At 38.5% G+C, this 22,569-nt stretch overlaps 1 protein-coding gene across 4 annotated transcripts in view; it reads right to left on the bottom strand.

The window, feature by feature from the left end:
• Nucleotides 1–933: 933 nt before the first annotated feature.
• The window catches only part of LOC105931034 (guanine nucleotide exchange factor VAV3), a 79,049-nt gene continuing 57,413 nt past the window's right edge, over nt 934–22,569 (bottom strand). For 2 of the 4 annotated variants that reach the window (XM_036138448.1, XM_036138449.1), the window contains exons 21-28: nt 19,536–19,601; nt 19,253–19,287; nt 19,009–19,125; nt 13,066–13,153; nt 12,137–12,266; nt 6,661–6,714; nt 4,241–4,389; nt 934–1,936 (exon numbers count right to left, since the gene is read on the bottom strand). In XM_036138448.1, coding sequence (XP_035994341.1) covers nt 1,895–1,936; nt 4,241–4,389; nt 6,661–6,714; nt 12,137–12,266; nt 13,066–13,153; nt 19,009–19,125; nt 19,253–19,287; nt 19,536–19,601 — 681 coding nt within the window. In that variant the 3' untranslated portion in view covers nt 934–1,894. Of the gene's footprint in view, nt 1,937–4,240; nt 4,390–6,660; nt 6,715–12,136; nt 12,267–13,065; nt 13,154–19,008; nt 19,126–19,252; nt 19,288–19,535; nt 19,602–22,569 lie in introns of those variants that run through there. The other 2 variants (XM_036138450.1, XM_036138451.1) reach the window with 2 other exon arrangements.

The following is a 22,569-nucleotide window of genomic DNA, read 5'->3' as shown; positions in this document are numbered from 1 at the left end:
CTTTCCTAAACCCAACTTTCCATTGATGTGATAAAATGCAGCACGCTGTGAACAGCCAGCTTCTTTAGGGATGACCTTTTGTGGCGTAACCTCATTGTGGCGGAGGTCAACAACTGTCTGCTGGACAAGTGTCAGATCGGCCGTCTTCCCCGGGATTGTGTGGGCCATAACACAATATTTAAGTACTAAAATATGTCCTGGGTCTTAGTATTAATAGTGAGTAATGAATCAGTTTAACATATACATTTCTGTTTTAAAATGACATTATTTAAACAGTTCTTTGCTGGTATTGTAATTTATGAAGATGCACCGGTTTCCATCTTTTAAAATGGTATTTCACTAAAAGAATGAGAAGCATGCCTCTTACCAATTTAGTTTCCAGAAATTAGAAAGCAAACAAAACTTTGCAGCGCCATCCTCCATGCAGCATAATTGCTCTTAGGTGTCTGTCTCTTCTGCTTGTTTAGCCATACTCGAGAACCGCCAGTTCTCTAGCGCTCCCCCACAACCGTGTCTAACACAGGCGCGGTTTGTGATGCAACTACATCGTTAATGCAATAACACATTTGTCTTAAAGAGAGAAAAGAATTGCCAATAAAATTTCAAAAAGCACAATTTGAATTGAAAGCTTTTATTAAATATTGATGTCTCACACATGGTTAGCGGGGTCTTGGCGTTTGAAGGAAAACTCATCACTTCGACGCCCTTGTGCTACTTTGCTCTACAGTGAACAGCTGTTACATCACCCTTGAATCACTCATTTTCAAAGTGAAAAAGGTTGAGGTAAACATTAAAATCTTTGGAATGCAAAGGACTCTGGTTTCCCCAGCGGATGCTCACAGTCAGGTATACGTTTGTACCACTAATTATAACAACCACTTATTTGGCCTTCTTTTACCTTTCATTGCATTTGTGCTCTCCTTAATAAATAGATTTTTTTTTTAAAAACACCATGTTATCACATGAGAGGTGAAGTAGACTGTAAGAGTTGGGTGTCCACTAATCCTTCAGCATGTGCAAACTGTCCTTAGGGAAGATTTGAAACTCTGTTCATGAAAATAGCGTCAATGGAAATTACTGGTGTGTGAATGTGTCATTGACTCAATAAACATTATGTAAAGCTACACATCATTAAAAACAAGCTGCTAGGGTGTGAACCGTTAAGGGCAAGTTATGGTGACGACTTAAATTAAGAACAAAAACATGTTAACAGAACTGAAATTCGGTCCCATAGCCTCATATGTGGAAGATTTTTGTCCATTTTGTGAGCTTTTTCCAAACATTCCTCCATCCTCTCTAAGTCAAGCTGAGTCCATCAAAGTTTTTCCATCAAAGTTTTTCATATTCTTTTAAAAAAGCAGTCCTCAAAGAGTCGGGAATAGGAATGAATCAAAGTTAATATCTGTTCAGTTCTTCAGTTTGTAAGAGGGAAATAAAAAAAAAAATCGCAAATGAAAAGAGAAGCTGAGAGGACTTCAGTGTTCCTGCCACGGTCCAAGCTCCTCAGCGCCTAAAGTTTTCCTTGATAGCGGTACCTGGGCGGCGCTCTGTCAGCAGGATCTGCGCTACGGCTCCACGACTGAGCTTTCCAGGTGTTGAAACATGATGACAGCAAAGGCAGGCATACCCGAGCCAAACCGGTGATCAATAATAAGAGAAGGTGAGAGGGAACAGAGAGGGCAGACAGAACCACAATGCTGCATGACACCTCTGGAATCTCTGTTTTGCCAACCTCCTCCCCCTCATGTTAGAGTCTGTCAGCAACCAGGAGAAGGTTTAAAGGGTAGTACCACTTCTTCGTCTCATGTCCCGGTTTTATCAGAGAGATCTGAGTAAAGGTACAGAGGGTGGAAGTCATTGCACGTCGCCATCTTTCACTTATGGCTGAGCGCAGTTAGTCTTCTTCGTCCACATAAGTTGAGGGAAACCAGCCCACCTGAGAAACAGCAGAACAGTAAAACAATCAGGCAGCAGCTCAGATATTTAAAAAACATCACAGAATCTTTAAATATTCTGTGGGTTGAGGCACATCGAGAATTAGACTTTAGTTAATTATTGTTTAATACGACCTAAAGCCCTCCCATGAGTAAAGTTGTTTCTGCAAAGAAAATATTTTAGAAACTTAACAAAAAACACCTGTTCATGAACTAAATCTCAGGTCACAGGAAAACACGATTATTGCTTGCGGGGAGTCACGTAGGTTCGGTGGTGATCCACTGATGCAGATACAAAAATAATGTGTCTCAGACTACATCTGAGACACATTAGCACTGTCCAGACATTCCCAGATCAGGATAGATATTAATTAGGCATTGAAGGTGATCAGACGATTTACAGGACAACCTGAATGATGATGTTAATGAGAGGCAAACAACAATGGACTGAAATTTGTAAAAGTAAAAAAAAGCCCAAACGCAGTAATTACAGCACGGTGGAATCGTAACCATAAACCGTGTTGAAACGAATAACCTCTGTGACATCATTCGCCCGTCATGACCGTCATTTAGTCATCAACACTCTGAATTGCTGTGGTTAGACATGACTGACACCAAAATGATTGTATAGACATTTACTCTAGGAGCTAACAGCAATTTCTCCTAACTGAACGTTGTATGAACACAGCGTAGCTGGAGGCAACATTTAGAGATCAAAACAAACTGTCATTCAAACTAGTAAACGTATTTGGAAACGTAACGCTACATGTTGTCGAAGGATTTTGTCAACCAATGCAGCGGGAAAACGTGTCAGAAAAATGAAAGGTGAAAGCGCATACGTAAAGACGTGTACCGATATCTATGAGCTAACAACGATGGAGTTTCAACATTTTTGTTTCATCTAAGTTTAGACATGAACTATAGACTACAATATAAAAAAAAAACCTGTGGGCTACATAAATGCAAGCGCTAACCAACCTGAAATATCCAGAAAATAAATTTCTTTGGGCGGCTAGTGTTTGGAAGAAAGTGTTCCAAGCACCATAATGCCAAAATACGACTTTTTTAAATATTAGTGGTTTCCCTAATGTATAGATATGCTGGGGCTGCTTTGCTTTTTCAGTAACTGGACAACTTGCCGTAACTGATGGAAGCATACATTTCTTAGCAAGCAGAAAATCCTGCAGGGAATGCATGTCTGACCATTAACTTGTGAACTGAATACCAAAAGCACATAGGTTTATGCAGCAGGACAATGATATGAAGCACACCAGCAAGTTCATCTCTGAATGGCTGAAAACACACAAGGTGAACACCTTGAAATGGCCTGGTTGAACTTTCATCATGTGGCATGCCCTTAAGTAGGTTGTGTATTCTACAAAAACCCCTAAAGGGGACATATCATGCAAATTGCACTTTTTTAAATACATTTTGTTGTGTACTTGTCTCTAGGAGTGCAGAAAAGGTGCATTTTGTCTCTCCAGGTGCTGCGTAGATATCTTTGTTAGAAGGTTGCCAAAGCTACAAGTGGATAAGTGAAAATGATTTCAATGTGAAATGGAAGGCATTAAAAATCATATCCCTTTAATGTGGCTGAATTAAACCAATTATGGAAGGAAGAGTGAACCAAAGCTCCTCCACACACATTTAAGAGACCTATTTTGAGCAATTGCAAACGCTCGATAGCATTTGCTGCCGCCAAGGCTGCCGCATTTGGTGTTTCACAAAGGGCCAGGATTGTTAGGTACATTTCTCATCTTAATAAATGAAATAAATAAACTGAGGACTGCTTTCTCTATATACTCGAGTTATGTTTTACCGATATTAAAATGAGTTTGGTGAGAAGTAAGCAAAAACAGCAGAAATCCTGTAACAGACAAACACTTTTCATAGCGATAGAGTCAGCATTTGGTCTGCAACATAACTGCTGTGCTTTAACATTTCAACTATTCAGTTTAACCAGAGTGTATACATAATTTTTGAGGCTGTTGATGATAGTGGTTTTAAAGAAATCTGATGTTCCTAAGATTTTCAAACTAACTAGCTGAACTTCCTTCTCTAGCTGTGTAGGTAGCGATTTGAAGAGGTTTTTTGCCCATATCCCATCCAGAATCAGTCCATTACTGTCAAAACTACGCACTTTTCTCCAACTTTTAAATAGCACTTTTCATTCATAAGATTATATAAAATAAACATACAAATGTGAAAATAAACTGTCTAAACATTTTTATGATCTTCTTTGGCTCTAATTTAAGAAAGAAAGAGCCTAAATCTAACCCCTTGAATCAAAAGTAGTGAAAACTAACCTTGCCATCAACCTCTCCCCTCCACCAGCCGTTGGACATCTTCGTGTAGATCCTGATAATGTCTCCCTGCTGTAGAGAGAGTTCCCGCGTGTCTCTGGAGCTGAAGTCATAACGTGCGACTGCAATGCCCACTACCCTAGGAGAAAAAACTAAGACACAGAAAGATCCGGTTATTTCTATCACAACTCACCAACAAAAATTTACTCTTTTTGCTTTTAGAGTCATCACAAAATAGCTAAAATGTGCATGATCTAAAGGGTTATGGTCATAGAGGCACTAATTATACTCACTGACTCGAATCATACTAAAAGCCGAAGCAAATAAAAAGTGAAAGGAAACTTCAGATTAGTTGGTATGAGGGGAGGCACCTTCACCAGTTCAGCTTGTAGAGGCTCGCTGCATAGTGAAGATCAGAGGTCAGGTTTATCGTGGCCATGTGCTGAACTTATTAAAAGTTAATCCTGAAGTCAGTTCACGCTATGCATCCTCACTTATCAGGATATACAAGATTATTCCTTACACATGCAGGTCAGGGCTCGCATCACATGTGAACACAGGTGTGGAAAGGTTTGTCTGCCTTATCAGTAAAAATACAGATGACATAGCTGTGAAGATATGCAGGATGAAAGGAGTGCATCAGCTCCCAAGTGCACACAAAGGCACAACATGCGACGCCAGGTGCTCTTCTCTACCAAATACATATGTGCCTGTACAGCATTTGTACTCACCAAACAAATAGGAACTGGAATATTTTAAGTATTACCATGCATTTACATCATGCTAGCAAAGTGAAAATGAAAAATATCTTCCCCACTGCTCACTCTCCGATTATTTCTTCATTTTGTCTGTGTACTGTCCACCATGGAAGATATTTAAGCCTATTTCTACCTGTTTCTACTGTGCACCGTTTTATAGATCAATTAACATTAAAAGTACATGTATATCATTGCATTTCTATATGCAAATTTACATTTATTTTAACACCACCAGCTTGTAATGAGACTGTTACGTCTGCCAGAAATTCAGACCAACAAATTATACATTTCAAGATTTGTTCTGATTTATCTTTGTGGCACTCATACTAAGGAATATGGCACAATAGCGACATTACTGGACAATGTGTAGAAATATCCTAATAATAGCACCATCAATAGTATCAATAAAAATTCCGTTAATTTCAGTGATTTAATTCAAAACTTTAAGGTTACATAAAGTAATTCATTAAACAAACAGTCATAGATTTATATTGCTTACAGATGAAAAGCTGTCTGTTCACATAGTGCTGTATCCAAGCTTGGTAATGGAGAGTTAATTGGAATTTCGATTACAATGCAAATTGTAGTTGACAATACAGATTGATTGATTGGTTGATTGATTGATTGATTGGTTGATTGATTGATTGATTGATTGATTGATTGATTGATTGATTGATTGGTTGGTTGATTGGTTGATTGGTTGATTGATTGATTGGTTGATTGATTGATTGGTTGATTGATTGATTATGATAGAAAAAGTTCACAAGCAATAAGTATAACTGATTATGATAGAAAAAGTTCACAAGCAATAAGTTTAACTGAAGCCACCCCATACAGATGTATCCAGGTTAGGTGCCACAACTGTTACATTCCTCGTGTTGAGCCATTCCTGAACCAGCGACCATCTTTCCCGTTCGCCGGCTAAGTGGCCCAAAGTTTTCCTTTCAGAGGTACGTCAAATTTATATTTAATGTGGTGATGAAAGTTCCAGACTCTGGGTAAAGAGAGAATTTAAGTTCTTCTGATGTTATCTCTGGTTAAGGAGTGGCTCAACACAAGGAAGGCAACAGCTGCAGGGAATATCCTGGATCCTTCTGTTTGTGGCGGCTCTTCAAGCAAAGGCTCCAGCTGCAGTTCATGCCTTGTGAATCTCCTCCAGATTCTTAAATGAACTTTTATAATCCTTCCAAGTCTTCAGTTATGCGCGTTGCTTGTGCACCCTTTTCTACCACATTTCTATTTTACATTCAACTTTCTATTTATATGTTTGCATACAGCAGGTCAGTTTTCTTCAGCAATTACCTCTATAGGCTTTACTTCCGGGTTAAAAGTGTCAGTAAGTGCCTGTTGGTTTACTCATTGTTTTATAGGCAGTGACATTTCTGCATTAAAGTAAATTTTTTATTAGTTTTGTTATATTTAAACGTTTTGAGAAAGGTTTTTTTGTGAATTATATTTATCAACAAAAAAAAATATAAACGTAATTCTGTGTTGATTGAATCTTCACATTTTGAACTGAATTACTGACATAAATAAACATTTTGGTTATGTTCTAATATTTGAACTTGATGTGTAATAAATGAAGACAGTTCTGTTTCATAAACTCGCAAACGTGGGCATACAGCAGGAAAGAGAGAAAGAAGAGCAGAAAAGCTGCACGTGTACCTGACCAGAAAGGCGAGGAGGAGGGAGGAACAAAGCCGCAGCCGCCAGAAGGAACTACAGAGAAACATGGCAAGAAATGGAGGTGGAAGTAGAGGGTGGGGTGGGGGTGGTGGGTAGGGCGGGGGAGGTTCAGTCCATAGTGGGAGCAAAGAGAGAAAACACAAGCAAAGTAAACAGAAGTTTGACAGAAAGAGGGTGTGTGAGATGGTGGAGAGAGTAGAGAGAAAGCAGAAAAGTTGTCAAAGTCAAAAAAAACAAGGAAGAAGAAAATACTGCTGAAGTGCTGCGAGAGAAATGGGCAAAACAGTGAAGCCATCAGACAAAATTGTCATTTTATGAGGAAAAAGTAAATATTAAGGAAAACTTTGCGCATGTGCATTTTTCTGGAAATGGTCCTGAAACATCTCATTCAGTTTAGAATAGGTACAAACAGAGACATACCGGTAAATGGTAGAAAGACCAATAACTTGGCAAGGCTATATCAGTGCAACAAAAGAACAGAGTAATTGCTAATTGTTGATGGACTACTGAATAATTGGGAACTCTTGCCAATCAATTGGCATTAACAATCTTTCAGCTTCAATTCAGATGGGCTAAACCAAATAAATGTGGTCATATAAGGGGGTTTGACAAGGACATGACTAAAGCCACAGACAGGTCATAGTTCTGTCATAATTACACAACTGCAAACTGAAACCAAATAACTTTTGTTTCCCACATCATGCAGAGGGGCCCAATACGATTGCTGCATCTTCCAAACATGCAGTTGCCGACGCAGAACCAACAGGGTGTAGCGTATAACTCAGCGGCAATGACATGATCACAAACATAAAATCTTTGTCAAGCCGTTTCCCCACCAGTGCCTTGTAGAAAATATTCACAGCTCTTAAATGTTTGTCATTTCCTCAGGTAATAACCACTTTAATTTATTGTATCAGCTTTTGTACTTTATCCCCTTTACTCTTATACAATGGATACAATCCAATTACAACAAATTAATTCCTGAAATAATGACATTAGTAAGCAGTAAAAAATATAATCTCAGTATAAATCCAGCTGTTCTGTGAAAGTCTCAGAGGTTTGTCAGAGAACATTTCTGTTATGATCCACAGGTGATTGGGTTTTGATCTTTCTTTATTTCTGTCTGACAAGGTCTTGCCATATTCTGTTACTATTACAATTCAGGTGTTTTCATTTTTAGTTCATTCCTTTGTGTTTAGTGTCTTGGTTTATTTTGTGTTCTGTTCTTTTTACTACTGGATTTATTTCTCTTAGATCAGTGTTAGTCTTTTTCTGCTTGTGTCTTATTTAGCTTCGTTTGTGTTCATTATTTTCCTTCCCTCGGTTTGCCTGTTTTCTCTCCTCAACACCGGTTCCTAATCCCCAGATTAACTCACCAGCATTTAATGTCATTCTCCACTCTTCCCTCAGTATAGCAGCTCCCTGATTATTATTGTTATTTGCTGGTTCCTCCATTAGACTGCCTGTTTCTCAGTTGCCCCATTATACTGACTGTGACTCTTCCTGTGCTACTTGTTGTGTTCTCCTTATATAACCCCTGTAGGTTTTCTGGTAATGTTAGTAAATCTTTATTTTGTTCATCTGAGCTTTATGGAAAAGTGGCAAGAAGAATGCTAATTTTGAAAGAGACGGAGGGACCGCAGCAAACGTTTGGAAGGAGGTGCTCAGGTCAGATGAAACCTTAAACTAAATTTAGTGGCCTACATACAAATCATGATAAAGTGCGTGCATCTGCCAACTTCAGAATTAAATTAAATAAGGCCTCAAAGCTGGTAGCATCTGGTAACGTTTCTTCTATTCAAAGAACTCTTTTATTGCAGGCGGACTGGGTTTAAGATTTTCATTCCCAGAGAAAAACAGACCTGAGAAGCCTAGTAACATGAGTAACACAACCATTAAAGATTTTCCCGACCGACATTAAATTATCATTACACAGCAAATTATTTCCTGGCTCCGGCATTAAACACAGAGACAATAACAAGCACTAAGTCAGACTTAATTAAGCCTTCTTGCTGGGGATTTTCCAAGGACATTTATCAATAACTCTAATAGCTTTTCCGTAGTTCTGAATCTTTGTGTATGTTCTCTCAGCCGTGCATTTTTTTCGCTTTTCATTGTTATGCAGCATCTTGTTTTGAGATCCAAACCTTTTTTTTTTTTTTACTATTTTGCTTTTGCATGACATCTATCTTTCCACAGACGCTGTTTACCTGACAGAGAATACAGTGCCCACACTAGTGTGTCTACGGGGGTGGACGACTTAAGGCAATAATAATCCATCCCGCAAAGCACAGAGGCAGCCGCGGCTCTGTCAAGGTTTCATGAGAAAACGTAGTGCCGTGAGTGGCTGCAGAACACAAAAGCACCTCTTACAGAGGTGCTTTAAAGCTTGATGCGCTCCGAGACCCACTCTGCCAAGAGAAGCAAAGGGATGAGGATGCAGCAGAATTTTACATCCAAACAGACACAAAGGGCCAACTTTAACTTTGTTCCAGCGCTCATCTGCTCGCCTTGGCTCCTGGTTGTTTACATTCCTTTTCTATTTAAGTTTATCTAGAGCTGTCTTCCACTCGTCTAGATTAGATCACATTTGCAAACTTTTCCCAGTTTTGTGGAAGCAGTCCATGTCCCTCGGTTGGACCAAGGGTTTTCCCCCAGGTGTATGTCAGTAGGCGGCTGTCACACCATTTTTTCTTTTTTTTTACGTTTCTGCAGCCAGCCCAAGTGAAATGTCATGTCCTGTCAGTAAGATTGTGAAGCCATCTCACAGCTAAGCAGAGTTCAGAGTGTGACGTTTTGGAGTAGCAGGCTCTTGGTGGTTGCCTGAGGCGCTCAGCCCTAACTGGGACCTCCCCGCCGCGGCTGGTGAGCCGCCGCGGCTCCTTTTTATTTATCTCAGTCTGTATTCCTCCCGCTCCCTCCATTGTTTTTAGTTCAGTCCCTTTGTTTTCTAAATCTTCTCACTCCTCTGTGCATCTTTATAGCTATTTACTCTCATTAACATGCATGAAGGGAAATAGCGGATATACCATTGTACTCAAAATATTAGCAGCTCATCTGCGAACAAGCAGGTAGCAAACAGGTGGCTCTTTTTTAAGAAAAAAGGCAGTAAACGTTGTATGTGCTGGTTACTAAACTGGCTGGTGTCAAACATCGAACGGCATACTTTAATTAAATCATTGACTAGAAAAAGGAAACAGACTGTATAAAGTAGTACAGGAAATATTAGGCTTCTTAGGTTAAATGATCTCAAATGCTTTAAAAAACAGAAGGATGTGGAAGAAAATGGAAAACTACCATCTGAATGGATTGAGGAACAGCCAAAATGGGCTGCTTCATGAGACACACCTCAAACAATGGATTTATTTCATGTGGTTATATAATAAAAAACAATGACTTGTCTCATATAAGGTGAGTAAAAAAAATGCATTTTGATCAAGAGCTGAATTAAATTGTGCCACTGAAACCTACATAATACCTATGCAGGGAACTACTACTTCCTTCATAGTTCCTAAACACTGTTATAGAAAATCTGGCAAGCTCACTGATGACCGTCGAACACCTGCAGTCTTATTCCAAGGAGTAGCTACTTTAAAATAAAATTAAATAAAGGAATCAAATAAGATTTCTTGACGTGTTTTGAAGTTTCGTTTCTATGTTTGTTAAGCATTTCCAGCAGATAAACAGTATCTTTGCGTCATAACTTTAAAAAAGAGGCGGAAAAAAAACAGCAAAGGGTTGACACAAGAACCTTCAGTTGATCATGTTCTTTATGCTGTTTTTACAGGTAATGGCTCTTTGGAGCTAAAATATTATGTTCAGTATTTCAAACCGGCCCTGCGACAGACTGGCGACCTGTGCAGGGTGTACCCCGCCTCTCGCCCATTGAAATGCTGAAGATAGGCACCAGGACCCCTCGCGACCCCATAAAGGATAAAGCGAGTAAGAAAATGGATGGATATATGGATATTTCAAACCGTACTCTTAGGTTTTATTTTAAGAAGGTATGGGCTATCGCAGTCCTGTTTCAATAGGTATAGTTTAAGGGTTAAATCTAATTTACTTTAGCAAACCAACAAAATAATTCCTTTGTAAATGGTCTGTAATTTACTAAGAATAGAAAAGAGGCAGCCTAAGTTGAAAGAGAAACTTTGAGAAACTTCAAAAACCTGAAGAACTGTTTATCAGGACCACATTAAAAGAAATACTGTCCCTTAAGGAATGGTTTAGAACTATCTCAGTGTGCTTTGATTTGAACTGGGATGTGTATAGAGTTGACAAGCAGAAGCACTGAAATGACTGATAATATAAAATCTATTTAAAGGAACACTTAGGAGGGAGGATTAGGGTAAAAATTATATGTTGGAGGGTGTTGGCATTGTAAGACCCTCCTCTGCCCCAACACTAATACCAATCTATCAAATACCAAGGATGACGGCTCATATATAACCTAAAAACTTGAAGAGGTCATATTGGTCATGTTGCTTTATGTTAAAACAAGACAACTCCAAACTACCAGTAGGCAAATACCATCTTTGATTCAGACCAAAAAGATTAATGGTATCGAGTGACCAGTCTAATCCCTGAATAGAAAACCATGCATGTCAAGTGTCAAGCAGTTCTCAGATTCAGATTCAGCATATAAGCTCAGTGATTCACAGGAAAGAAAGAAAACTGTCCCTGTGTTTTCAGTTTATAAAGTCAATAGTTGGAGTCATAAAGAAAAATGCGGATGCTGCTATTTTTTGAACAGCATTATAGACCATTAGTCTTCCCACTGACATCTGACAGACAGATTACAGAAATTTTGTGCTTCACTCACTTTTTTATATACATACAATTTCATTTTTTTATTTAATTAACCTAGACCTGGTTCAATCATACTTTTTTCCAAATAAGGCTAGAAGTGGATTAAATGATTTAACTTCTTATCTAATCAATAGGTTATTGTTTTTGCAAAATGAGTTTTGGCGGTTTGGTTGGATGGAGAATCAAACGTGTGGGATGTGTAGTGGAAACAGCAGAAAGGGTTCAGCCAGGATCCTATTCATGAAAGAATCGCTACTTTAGAAGTTAGAGAGCTTTACACACACATCTTAGTCTGCTTTGATCTAAGAAAATTGTTAAGTTTAAAACTGTGTCTTCCATCCCTTCTATCTGCTACCATGAAAACCAAGCAGTAATGGCTGTGCCTGTTTTGCACAGCTGGCAGGTCTGCAGCCTCCCAAGTAAAAAAAAAATAAATAAAATTGTCTTTCTCTTTTATCTGATCTTTTTTATAACATAAGCCACAAATGCACAAATGCTGGTCATGGAAACAGGTCAAAACAAACGCTTTGCTAAGAATGTCTTTCAGATATAACCGGCTCAGGATATGATCTGAGCCTGTAGTGTTTCCACCTGTCAGGCAGCAAATGTCAGGGAAGAAACCTGGATGTTTCTGAAGCAGACTCACCACTGCCAACCTTGGTAATGGCCTTCGGCATGTTTCCATTGGACAGTTCTCGGTAGGGAACCTGCAGAGTGGTGTCAAGACTGCTGAAACCCTCTTTCAGCGAGTTTTGCTTATAGTACTCCACCAAGTCCTGTGTGCGACAAGCACAATAAGAAAAAAGTGTACAGGGGGGAGGCTGAGTAATATTTACACTAATGTGAACATAGGTAGAAAGATGCTGCTCATCTGATATGACCTATCATGATGTTGACTACTGATAATGTATATATATATATATATATATATATATATATATATATATATATATATATATATATATATATATATATATTTACATACGTGCCAACGTTCTTACACATTAAAACTTACAAAAATAAAGTCCCGAATTAAATACTAAAAGAATATTCTGTTAAATATACCGGCTAAACCACAGCTAATATAATTATCCAATTTGCCTTTCTCTATACAGCATTGTTAACGTACCCCTAATATGCAGTTATAAGCATGTTTAACAGGTTTTCACATATGGTGATGCAACTACAGATTATTTGGAATAAAAAGTGTGACAACCTGGGACATATTTTAAATAAAATCCACAGTTAAAAATGTAAAAGGAGTAAAAGGACTTCCTGGGTTTACAAAGTTATGAAAATATTATATATATATAAAATTTCCCTTATATAAAAACTGCAGCACTTGCTGCACAATACACCACATATTTGCTAATGGCATATTTTAGCTGCTCTCTTGCAGTATGAGTATAAAAAGGGTAAAACCAGATGACAAAAAGGAAGAAAAATTTTTGGTCTAAAAACCACATGCATCTCTACAGCGGGCGGCAAAAGTAATGTCAAAACAATTGTGTCCATTTATGCTACAGAGTTCTGTAAAAAAAAAAAAAAAAATACACACAAAGTCAAAGCCTTTACCAGCACAGTCTTGAATAGGCGACTCTCTGCAATGTAAAAGCTTCCATCCCTGGTCAGAATCTTAATGTGCTTGACTTTATCGTTGAACCTGTGGAGGACGAATGAGACAGGGGCTGCTAATCAACTATACATGCTTTCACATTCATCAGGTCTCTAGGGTGAACCATATAGTATTCCACTGAGAAGAGGGTTGGTTGTCATGTGAGCAAGTACGTTTGCATTGTAAACTTAACAGGAGAAATGGTTTTCTCTGCTATAACGATTGAACGTGCCACAGACCTCATCAATTTCACCCAGCAAAATGTTACTTGTAATGATGTGTTTTAATGTATATTTGTTTCATTTATTATTCATCAACTGATACTTTATTCATAATAGCATTTAGAGGTATCAACTGAATAGTTTTCGCTGTATTTTTCGGGAAAGTCTTCCTTCATGAGATTTTTTGCACCATGATATTACATCAAGCTTAGCAGTTGTGTCTGGTCATGTGGGTTTTGCTTGACATTTGAATAAGTAATTTCTATACCAACATTCTTATACATTAAAACCTACAAAAGTATAGTCCAGAATTAATACTTAAAGAATATTCGGTTAAATATACCGGCTAAACAACAGCTAATATAATTATCCAATTTGCCTTTCTCTATACAGCATTGTTAACGTACCCTTAATATGTAGATATAAGCATGTTTCACAGGTTTTCACATATTGTAATGCAACTACAGATTATTTGGAGAAAAAAAGTGTGAAAACCTGGGACATATTTTAAATAACATCCACAGTTAAAAATGTAAAAGAACTTTCTCCCATGAGGAATAGATGGCACCCAAAGTCACAAATTGGACAAAAAAACTTAAACAAACGAACATGTAAGATCTAGGGCAATACATAAGAATAAAATACAATATGCTCATATGGTGACCACTTGGGGTCTAGTTGGACATCTAGTTGATCAGTAAGAGCTCGCTGCGTAAAGGCTCCATTATCTCAAACAGCCACCCTGATAATGATCTTAAGCACTGAGACGAGCAATTAGGATTGGATTGTTCAGAAACTGGCCCACTAGATCAAAGCAAGGAATGAGTAACCGCATTAGCCGACCAAAAATAAATGGGCTGGAATGGTGTGTCACTGGCTAAATAGTCTTAAAATCCAAACGCTTTTTTTCAGAGCGCTCTCCATGTCGTTATAATCTCCTGCAATTGTCATGCCAGGTCGGGAGGACTTGATGGTTCTTTCTTTCTTTTAAAAGCTCGACCACGCTTTGATGTGGCTTGAAAGATGTTCTCTACTTAAACAGACAAAGTTGTATTTCAAAAGAGCGACAAGAAGGCACTTTACTTGTAGATAAAGCAGCCTTTTTATTGGAGCATTTGCGGGATTGTATGTGGTTTCTACAATTCAAAGGTGTTGTTAACCCTCTTTTGAAATGTATTTCTAAGGGTTGTAACAAAAGTGCATCGAGTGGTGTCATCAAAAGCTATCGATTATTCCTTATGTCTGAGACACATTGCTGGATAATGAAAGTGCCAATCCATTTCCAGGCCATATTTACCCGATATGCATGAACCAAGTCAACCATGAAAAAGTTTACATTAAAACAAAGTCTTGTAGTGTCTACATAAAAACAGTGCATTGCACAATTATAACCGCATTGTAAGTGCAAGCTTAAATCTATGTTTTATGATTTTGTCTGATAGACCATGGTTATAATCAGGAAGGTGGAAGGCAAACGGTACAGGGTTTTTAGAGTTTTCACAAATTAAAATGAAATTGAAATAAAATACAAAAGTATGGCATGCAGTAGTGTTCCACCAAGTGAGCCACATTTTGCTGTAATTACACATGCAAATATGTGGGGATGGGGTTCTTGGGGTGATGGGATGTTTTGAGTTTGAACCAGACAGTGTTTTCCTTGGTGGCCAAAAAGTTCAAATTTAGTCTCATCTGACCAGAGCACCATCGTATGGGGAGTATGATAATGCTTAAGGTTCAAGGTATGTTCAAGGTATGTTCAAGGTTTCACAAGGCAAACTCAAACCTTGTCTTTTTATTTTTAAACACTAATTAACTGCCTGTTTTCTGGTCAATTGTTCATATAGCTCAGCTCAAAGGAGTCAACTGCTTATTGTGGTCCTATGGACAGATCCGCCAGTCTCTGCTGTGGAACTCTGCAGCTCCTTCAGGGTTATCTTTGGTCTCTCTGCCTCTCTGATTAATGCCCTCCTTGCCCGGTCTGCGAGTTTTGGTGGGGACTCTTTCTTGGCAGGTTTGTTGTGCTACCATGAGCTATCCATTCAATGACGAAGGATTTGATGGAGCTCCAGGGGAAGATTAAAGATTTGTATATTTTTCACAACCTTACCCTGACTTGTACTTCTCAACAACTTTGTCCCTGACTTGTGTAGAGAGCTCCTTGGTCTTCATGGTGTGATGCCTCAGTGGTGCTGCAGCCTCTGAGTCCTTTCAGAAAAGGTGTGTTTATACTGACAGGTCATGTGACCTCTGGATTGCACACAGGTGAATGTCATTTCACTAATTATGTGATTTCTTAAGGTAATTGGTTGTACCAGAACGTTTTGGTTTCGTAGCAAAGGGGGGTGGACATATATGCACGTGGCAATTTTAAGTTTTTATTTTTTTGTATTCTTCTTTGTATATGTTCTTTTTTATTTCACTTAGTGCAGATCCATCACATAAAATAAGTTTGAAAAAACATTTGAATTACAGGTTGGAATGAAACAAAATGGGTAAAAAGCCATGGGGGGATTTTTGTAAGGCACTTTATGTTCAATCTCTCCTCTATAGAGGACAGAAAATGTTGCCCATTCATCTTTGCAAAGTAGCTAAAGCTCTGTCAGACAATAAAAAGCTTGTTTCAAGAGCAATTTTCAAGTTTTGCCTCATATTCTAACTGGTTTTAAGTCTATAGTCTGACTGGGCCTTTGTGACAGGAATATGCTTCGCTATGATCTGTATGTTTAGGATTGTTTTCTTAAACAAAGGTGCAAGAAAGCGTAATGACTCCACTACGTGTTTAAAGCATGGGGACTGTATGTTCAGAATTATGTGCAGGGTTGATGTGACGAAGGACCTAAATACAGCTCCATCCTCACCAGCTTTTTTGTTTCTGCTGAAGAAAAGCATCCTTACAGTATGACGCCACTACCCTCATATTTTACTGTGGATATGTTTAGGATGATGGTTAGTTTTGCACCAAACAAAAGACAAAACTCTAATTTATGGCTATTAGTGGCTAATACTTGTTGGCTACAGCTGTAAACATTAAAGAAGAGAGGTAACCATAAAATGTACCATACATGATCAGACTCAGTTTTTAACAATAAATCTAAACATCTGGATTAGGTCTTGTTGAATGAGGAGACCAAGTCAATTTGCCACTTCCTCTAGAGAGCACTCCCCTGCTACAGGAGGCGTTCAGGGAATAAATAATTGTGCTATAAAAATGTGCAGGAATATAACAATAATGCAGGAGGCAGGTGTTGTCAAAACATCAACATACATCCCAGCTTGAGAGATTTTCCAGGGCGTCTTCCCTCAGTGCACCACAGTGCCTCTGCTCCTGCCTCCACTGCTTACCATCTTCCTGCAGTGCATTCCTTTGACATCTACTCTTTTGCTTTCCAAATGATGTAAAATAAAAAAAAAGGCGATTCATCAGATCAGACTACTGGTATTTCATTGCTTTATCCATTTCTGACACTCGACTGTCCATCATAGACACTTTCAGCGATGGAAAAATCTCAGTATGGGCGCTCTTACTGGTCTGCAGCTGTACAGCCCAATAATCAGCAAGCAGCAGCACACTGTGCGATCTGCCACCTTTCTAACGGGGACGGCATAAAGGTTCTCAGCAATTTAATGGCTGTATAATGGAATCTACAGGATCTCGCCACCTTTGCTCCCTACACATCAATGAACACTGGGCACCAGTAGGGATCCTGAAGCTGGTTCACTGAATCTTCTTTCTTGGCTCTCATTTTGCAGGTAGAGCAGTCATAAGACCCGCTGTTCTGTAAAAGCTTTCTTGTAATACCATAACAAATTGGGCTTTGTGACCTCAGTTCATTTATTCATTTTTACTGCTTCTAAACCCGTAAAGGGTAGACTGACCTAGACTGGCAGTTTAATAAGACACTCTAGTGACATTTGGTTTTGGGATGCATCTTATATTCAAAATAATCTGTATCCCTTAAGCCAATAATGTACGGACTGATTAAATGAAAGGCACATAAAAAAGTATAAAAAGGAAAAAATTGTGGGTTAAGTTCATTGAGGTGGTTATTTCTTAAAGGGATCCATGATAAGTTGAACATGTTGGCCTAAATATGTTGTAATTTTCCTATTAACATAAAAAAATTGCTGTTTGTGATACATAAAAACTCATAATTACTTAAAAAATTGTATATTCTTTGTTATACTTTTCATCCATGGAGGTCGGCATTTTTTCACCTGTGCAATGCATGCTGGGTTGATGACGCGGTTAAGTCCTACTGGACTGGAACCTATAGAGTTTTCACAGGAAAGTTAACATTACCCAAATAGTTTTTTTATCGTATCATGTTTGACTGGTGTAAATTTAGACAATGCCACAGGGTGTCACTGTGGGCTGTAATTTCAAAACAAAACAAAAAAACAGGAAAAAGTGAGGTAAGTCTTCATTGCTTCCCACGTGAAAGAAAGAAAAGTGCCGTTGGAAGAACATTTTTGCTCACAACACTTCTCTCCAGAAGACTTTGAGACATTTCTACCAACAAACTTGATAACAGCAGGTGTACTGTTACCCTCACAAGCTAAAGCCAGCCGCTGTGCCGACTATCTTTGTCCATATAGCACCTAAACCAAGACACCTTGAGAGCGAAGGATGCTGGGAAAAACATCAGAGACAGGCAACACAAAAAGCCCTTTTAAATAATGAAGGTACTGTCACTCTGCCGGTACCGAATGTAAAATCACGGCCCCGACACCAGACCGAAGACCAGACCATAAACTATTGTTAACAGACCGAAGACCGGACCGATCAGATCCTATGCTAATGTTATTGGACCTGACACCGGACACAATGCATTACTTGCTGGATCATACAGTTCTACAAGCGGTACGTGTAATTCATCATTTATTAGTAATGATGTAATTTCCCTCTGGGATTATTAAAGTATGTCTGATTCTGATTCTGATTATTATTACTACATTGTCATCAATTTAAACAAACTCATGTTCAAACTAAAAGGTTTAAAGTTACTCATTGCTGTTTTGTCTTGACCGAGCTAGCGCTAGGACCTAGTATATGCCATTTACCCAGAATGCATTGCAGCGTAAACAACATGGCGACATCCGCGCATCAATATTTTATTTAAATTTATAAAAAATAAACAACTTACAGTGTTTTTACTGTATTGTTTTTGCATTTAAAATAGATATCTTTGAAATAAAGTCCATTGTTACAACTAATGGTGGATCCCCTTTAATTCCCCAATTAAGAAAATGTTATGATACTTTGCTTGTTAGGACTGTACCCAGGTTGTGAGGTTTGGTTTGAAGAATTTATTTTGTAAAACTGAAAAAAAAAAAATTTTAGTTGTGGGATTTTTGTAAGGGACCGCCTAGCCACCCCGTGGAGAAGGCTCATTTCAGCCTCTTGCATCCGGGATCTTCATCCTTTGGTTCAACGCTCTCTTCACCACAAACGACCAGCGTAGTGTATGTTTTACTGCGGCAGCTGCATCAATCCATCTGTCGATCTCCCACTCCAGTCTCCCTTCACTCGTGAACGAGACCCCGAGACACTTAAACTCCTCCATCTGAGGCAGGGAGCACTGCACCCCATGCCCATCACAACATGATCCTCCGCTATTATTCTATTTGTTTTGAATGGATGGTGAGAAGGAAGAAAGACTTGGATGCCCTCAAGTGACTTACTTTATGCTGATGGCATATTCGTTGCACTCTTTGCTCCGGTGTCGAACCAGATAGGTGCTGTTCCCTCTGTCCATGAGCTCCAACTCAGCCTGGTATCTCTCCATTAGCCCTGCAAACCTGAACAATCAATGAACAACTACTGCACTTACAACGTGGTCATTCATGGTATAACAATGAGAACAGTGGATGGCAATCAATAACATGAATTAAATATGGTTATCATACACAATCCGTGTTTTCTTACCAAAGCTGGGAAGAGTAATCGACAGGTTTTGGAACCTGGCGGAATGAGGAATTGTGGTTATTCTGTGTTTTAATACAATCAATACAGAGGGTGGAGGTCATTAGTGGTAATGTGGTATTCAAGGCACATCTGATGACTAAAATAAGGCATCTGCAGTGAAAAAAAAGGCAATTCTAAGCACTACATCGCATGGCTGAGACATCAATAGTAGCCATTATCTACTGAATGCATTGTAATAACACTAGATTTTGTGTTATTGATTTGAATGAATACAAACACTTACACATGGGCAAGGCCTCACAGCATCACTTGGAAAGAAGCCAGTCTTGCTTGTCGACGGAATTTTGCCCTGCAATGGCAGCCGCTTGTTAATCGCATTATACTTGTTTGGGTTCAAATGAACTTTCTCTCTTTCTTTTCTCTCTCTCTCCCTCTCTCTCTCTCTCTCTCTCTCTCTCTCTCTCTCTCTCTCTCTCTCCCGCTCGCTTCAGTAAATCCTCAGCAATTAGCACACAACAAGCAGTGCATCTATTTTGCAGCCTGAGTTAATTATGGTTCAAACTCTGCCAGCAGTTAGATTTGTACTGCATCAAAACAAGAGCCTCGTTTAACACTAAATAATGGATCTTATTTTCGTCTTTTAATATCCAAACAGTGTTAGCACGGGCTCACACTGAAGACTCCCGGCTGCTTTTCAGGAAACTCGCCTGAAGCAAACGCAAGTTTTATATGCTAATTTTTTAATTCTTTAAAACAAACAACAGAAACTTTTGTCTGCGTCTAATAAACCCAGCTGATAAAACCAACTGCTCTACTTCAAATGCAGATTCAATGCACGCACTCACACACACATAAAAAAAAAAGAAACAGACTACTAGCCCCTGTTAAAATACCTCTCCACTTTTAATGGGACCTTTAACCTGTCAATTGAAAAATCAACTAAAATTGTTGGGGGGGAGAGGAGGGGTAAATAAACTGAACATCTAAACTGATGTGGTTGCATAACCATACACACCCCTTTATAGTAGAGGATGTTACTGTGTTTACAATTAACCACCACATTCAAGCTCATCTTAAATAGGGGTCAGTAGGCTTCTGCCGTTTTTTGAAGTGACTCAGATTAATCCCAAATAAAGTTCAGCTTTTTCCTTACGTACATCTTACAGCAAAATGGTCCGCAGAGAGCTTTGGCATATTCTAATTACCAAAAGGTATCAGTCAGGAGAAGAATACAAAAGAATTTCCGAGGGATTAGGTTTGCTATGCTATGTCGTACAGAGACTAATTTTAAAGTTGGAAACAAATCGTACAACAGTTAAATTACCAGGAACTGAATGCCCATCAAATACTGAAGATTAGATGAGAAGAAAGCTGGTTAGGGAGGCGGCCGAGAGGCAACACCAGCATTAAAGGATCTGCAGGAATCTCTGGCAAGTGCTAGCTGTGTTTTATACAGGAAGTGACAACAACGTCCCGTGTTCTTTATACATCTGGACTATGAGGAGGTTGCAAAGTCACAAGCCTTCCAACGAGAAGCCTTCAATCACATTTAAGGTTTTCCAAAAGCATTTTGAAAACGTCCTAAGGTCTGATGAAACCTAGGCTGGAATCTCTGGTCATTATTCCTGCTGTTAGGGGAAATAACAACACTGCATCGAAGGAATATCATACTCCTATGGTAGTGGCAGCATCATACCTTGAAGCATTTATTTTTCTTCAGCTGGAATTAGGGTCTAAATCAATGTGAAGGCGATTATGAACAGTTCAGAACAGCAATTAGTGTTGGGCGAGGGAGGATCTTTAGGCTTTTACTGGAAAGTGCAAGAATTTCATCTTTCAGTAGTACGTCAATCCAAGGCAAACATTCAAATCGTCAAAAAATGGCTTCGCCCGAAATAAGATTATTTGGAATCACCTGGCTGGAGCCAAGACCTGTGAATCTCACAGGAGGGTCATCTAAAGAGGGCCTGACAGATTTTAAGTTATTTTGCAAGGTAGAGTGGGAAAATATTGCCAAATCAAAATAAGCCACGTTGATAGACTCTTACCTAGAAAGACAATTGTGCTGAGATAAGACTACATGGAGTTTCAGACAATGAACAGATTAAGCATGGTCAAACATCCACGACCACCTGCTTTTTGGCCCTGTCTCAAAGGTTTTCAGTTTTTAATTAGCAGGTCATTTGTCACTATACAGTTGTGGAAAAAAAGTTCTAATGATATTTGTCGTTGTTTTTTTTAATTAATTTTATTACAGCTTTAATTCACTACCATGTATCTGGTGACTCAGACAAGAAGAAGAACATATGTCAGCAGTAACCTAATAATCGGGGTTCACAGGTTTGAATTCGAGGTCAATTTGAAGTCCATTGAGTGAACCCAAGAAGACAAGAAGTGGTTAAGCTCCTCATTCAGCTTCCTGACCTGTTTGTGCTTTCCTCCTCACTCCTCTTTATTAGGGTATGAAATGCTTTTTGGAGCCATGCAAGCCCTGGCAGTAACTAAATTGGAAAGCGAATCTTTACCCATCTCTATGATTCATTCTGTGTAATAACATTTCATCAAAGGTTTTTAAGAGAGCCCTTCTCTATTTGTTATGCTTTCGATAAGCGTATGATACAGATTAAACTTATTACTCTGTTGGCATAAACAGGCAGCAGCCAGAGGATCAAATGAAATTACAGTGATTGATTGTATTGTTCTGCCAGGGGGATGGGGGATAATTGCCTTCTGGGTAACAGGGGATATGAATTCTCAGTGTTCTGTAATTCCATCCTCTGGCGCCACCGGGGACGTTGAAGATTAAAGGCACCCTGTGGAGTTTTCATTGTAAACAAACAAGGTTCTGTTCAGATTCAGCATTTCTCCCCAAAATCGTATTGTGTGCAACTATAAGACCTTTCAAACATGTTTGTATGAACCTATTTAGAGAATCTTTAATTTTATTGATTAAAAAAATATTAGTTAATTACCACCACTAGCTGGTAAGCGTTTTTTTTTATGTGAGAAATACGTAGCAAACACTCTTTAAAAGAGGACATGTACAACATGTAAAATCTACTTTTTTAGCCCTTAAATACATTTTTATTATATACAAAAGATATAATATATTTTATTTATTAGATTATTATTATATTTTACTGTTTTAACCATCTTGTTTGTCTATTTAAACTTGTTCTGTATTTTATTTGTCTATTTTCAGTTTTGTGTGTACAGCACTGTTGACATTTGTTTTATTTAATATCTCCAGGTACTGCAATCTTTATATCTTTATATTTCTGTTTGGATCATATTTTTCAAGCAGTTCAGTTGTCTCT

This window comes from Fundulus heteroclitus, chromosome 6 (genome assembly GCF_011125445.2).
Source record: "Fundulus heteroclitus isolate FHET01 chromosome 6, MU-UCD_Fhet_4.1, whole genome shotgun sequence".
NCBI classification, from domain to species: domain Eukaryota; kingdom Metazoa; phylum Chordata; class Actinopteri; order Cyprinodontiformes; family Fundulidae; genus Fundulus; species Fundulus heteroclitus.
This window is presented reverse-complemented; position numbering and strand designations above follow the sequence as displayed.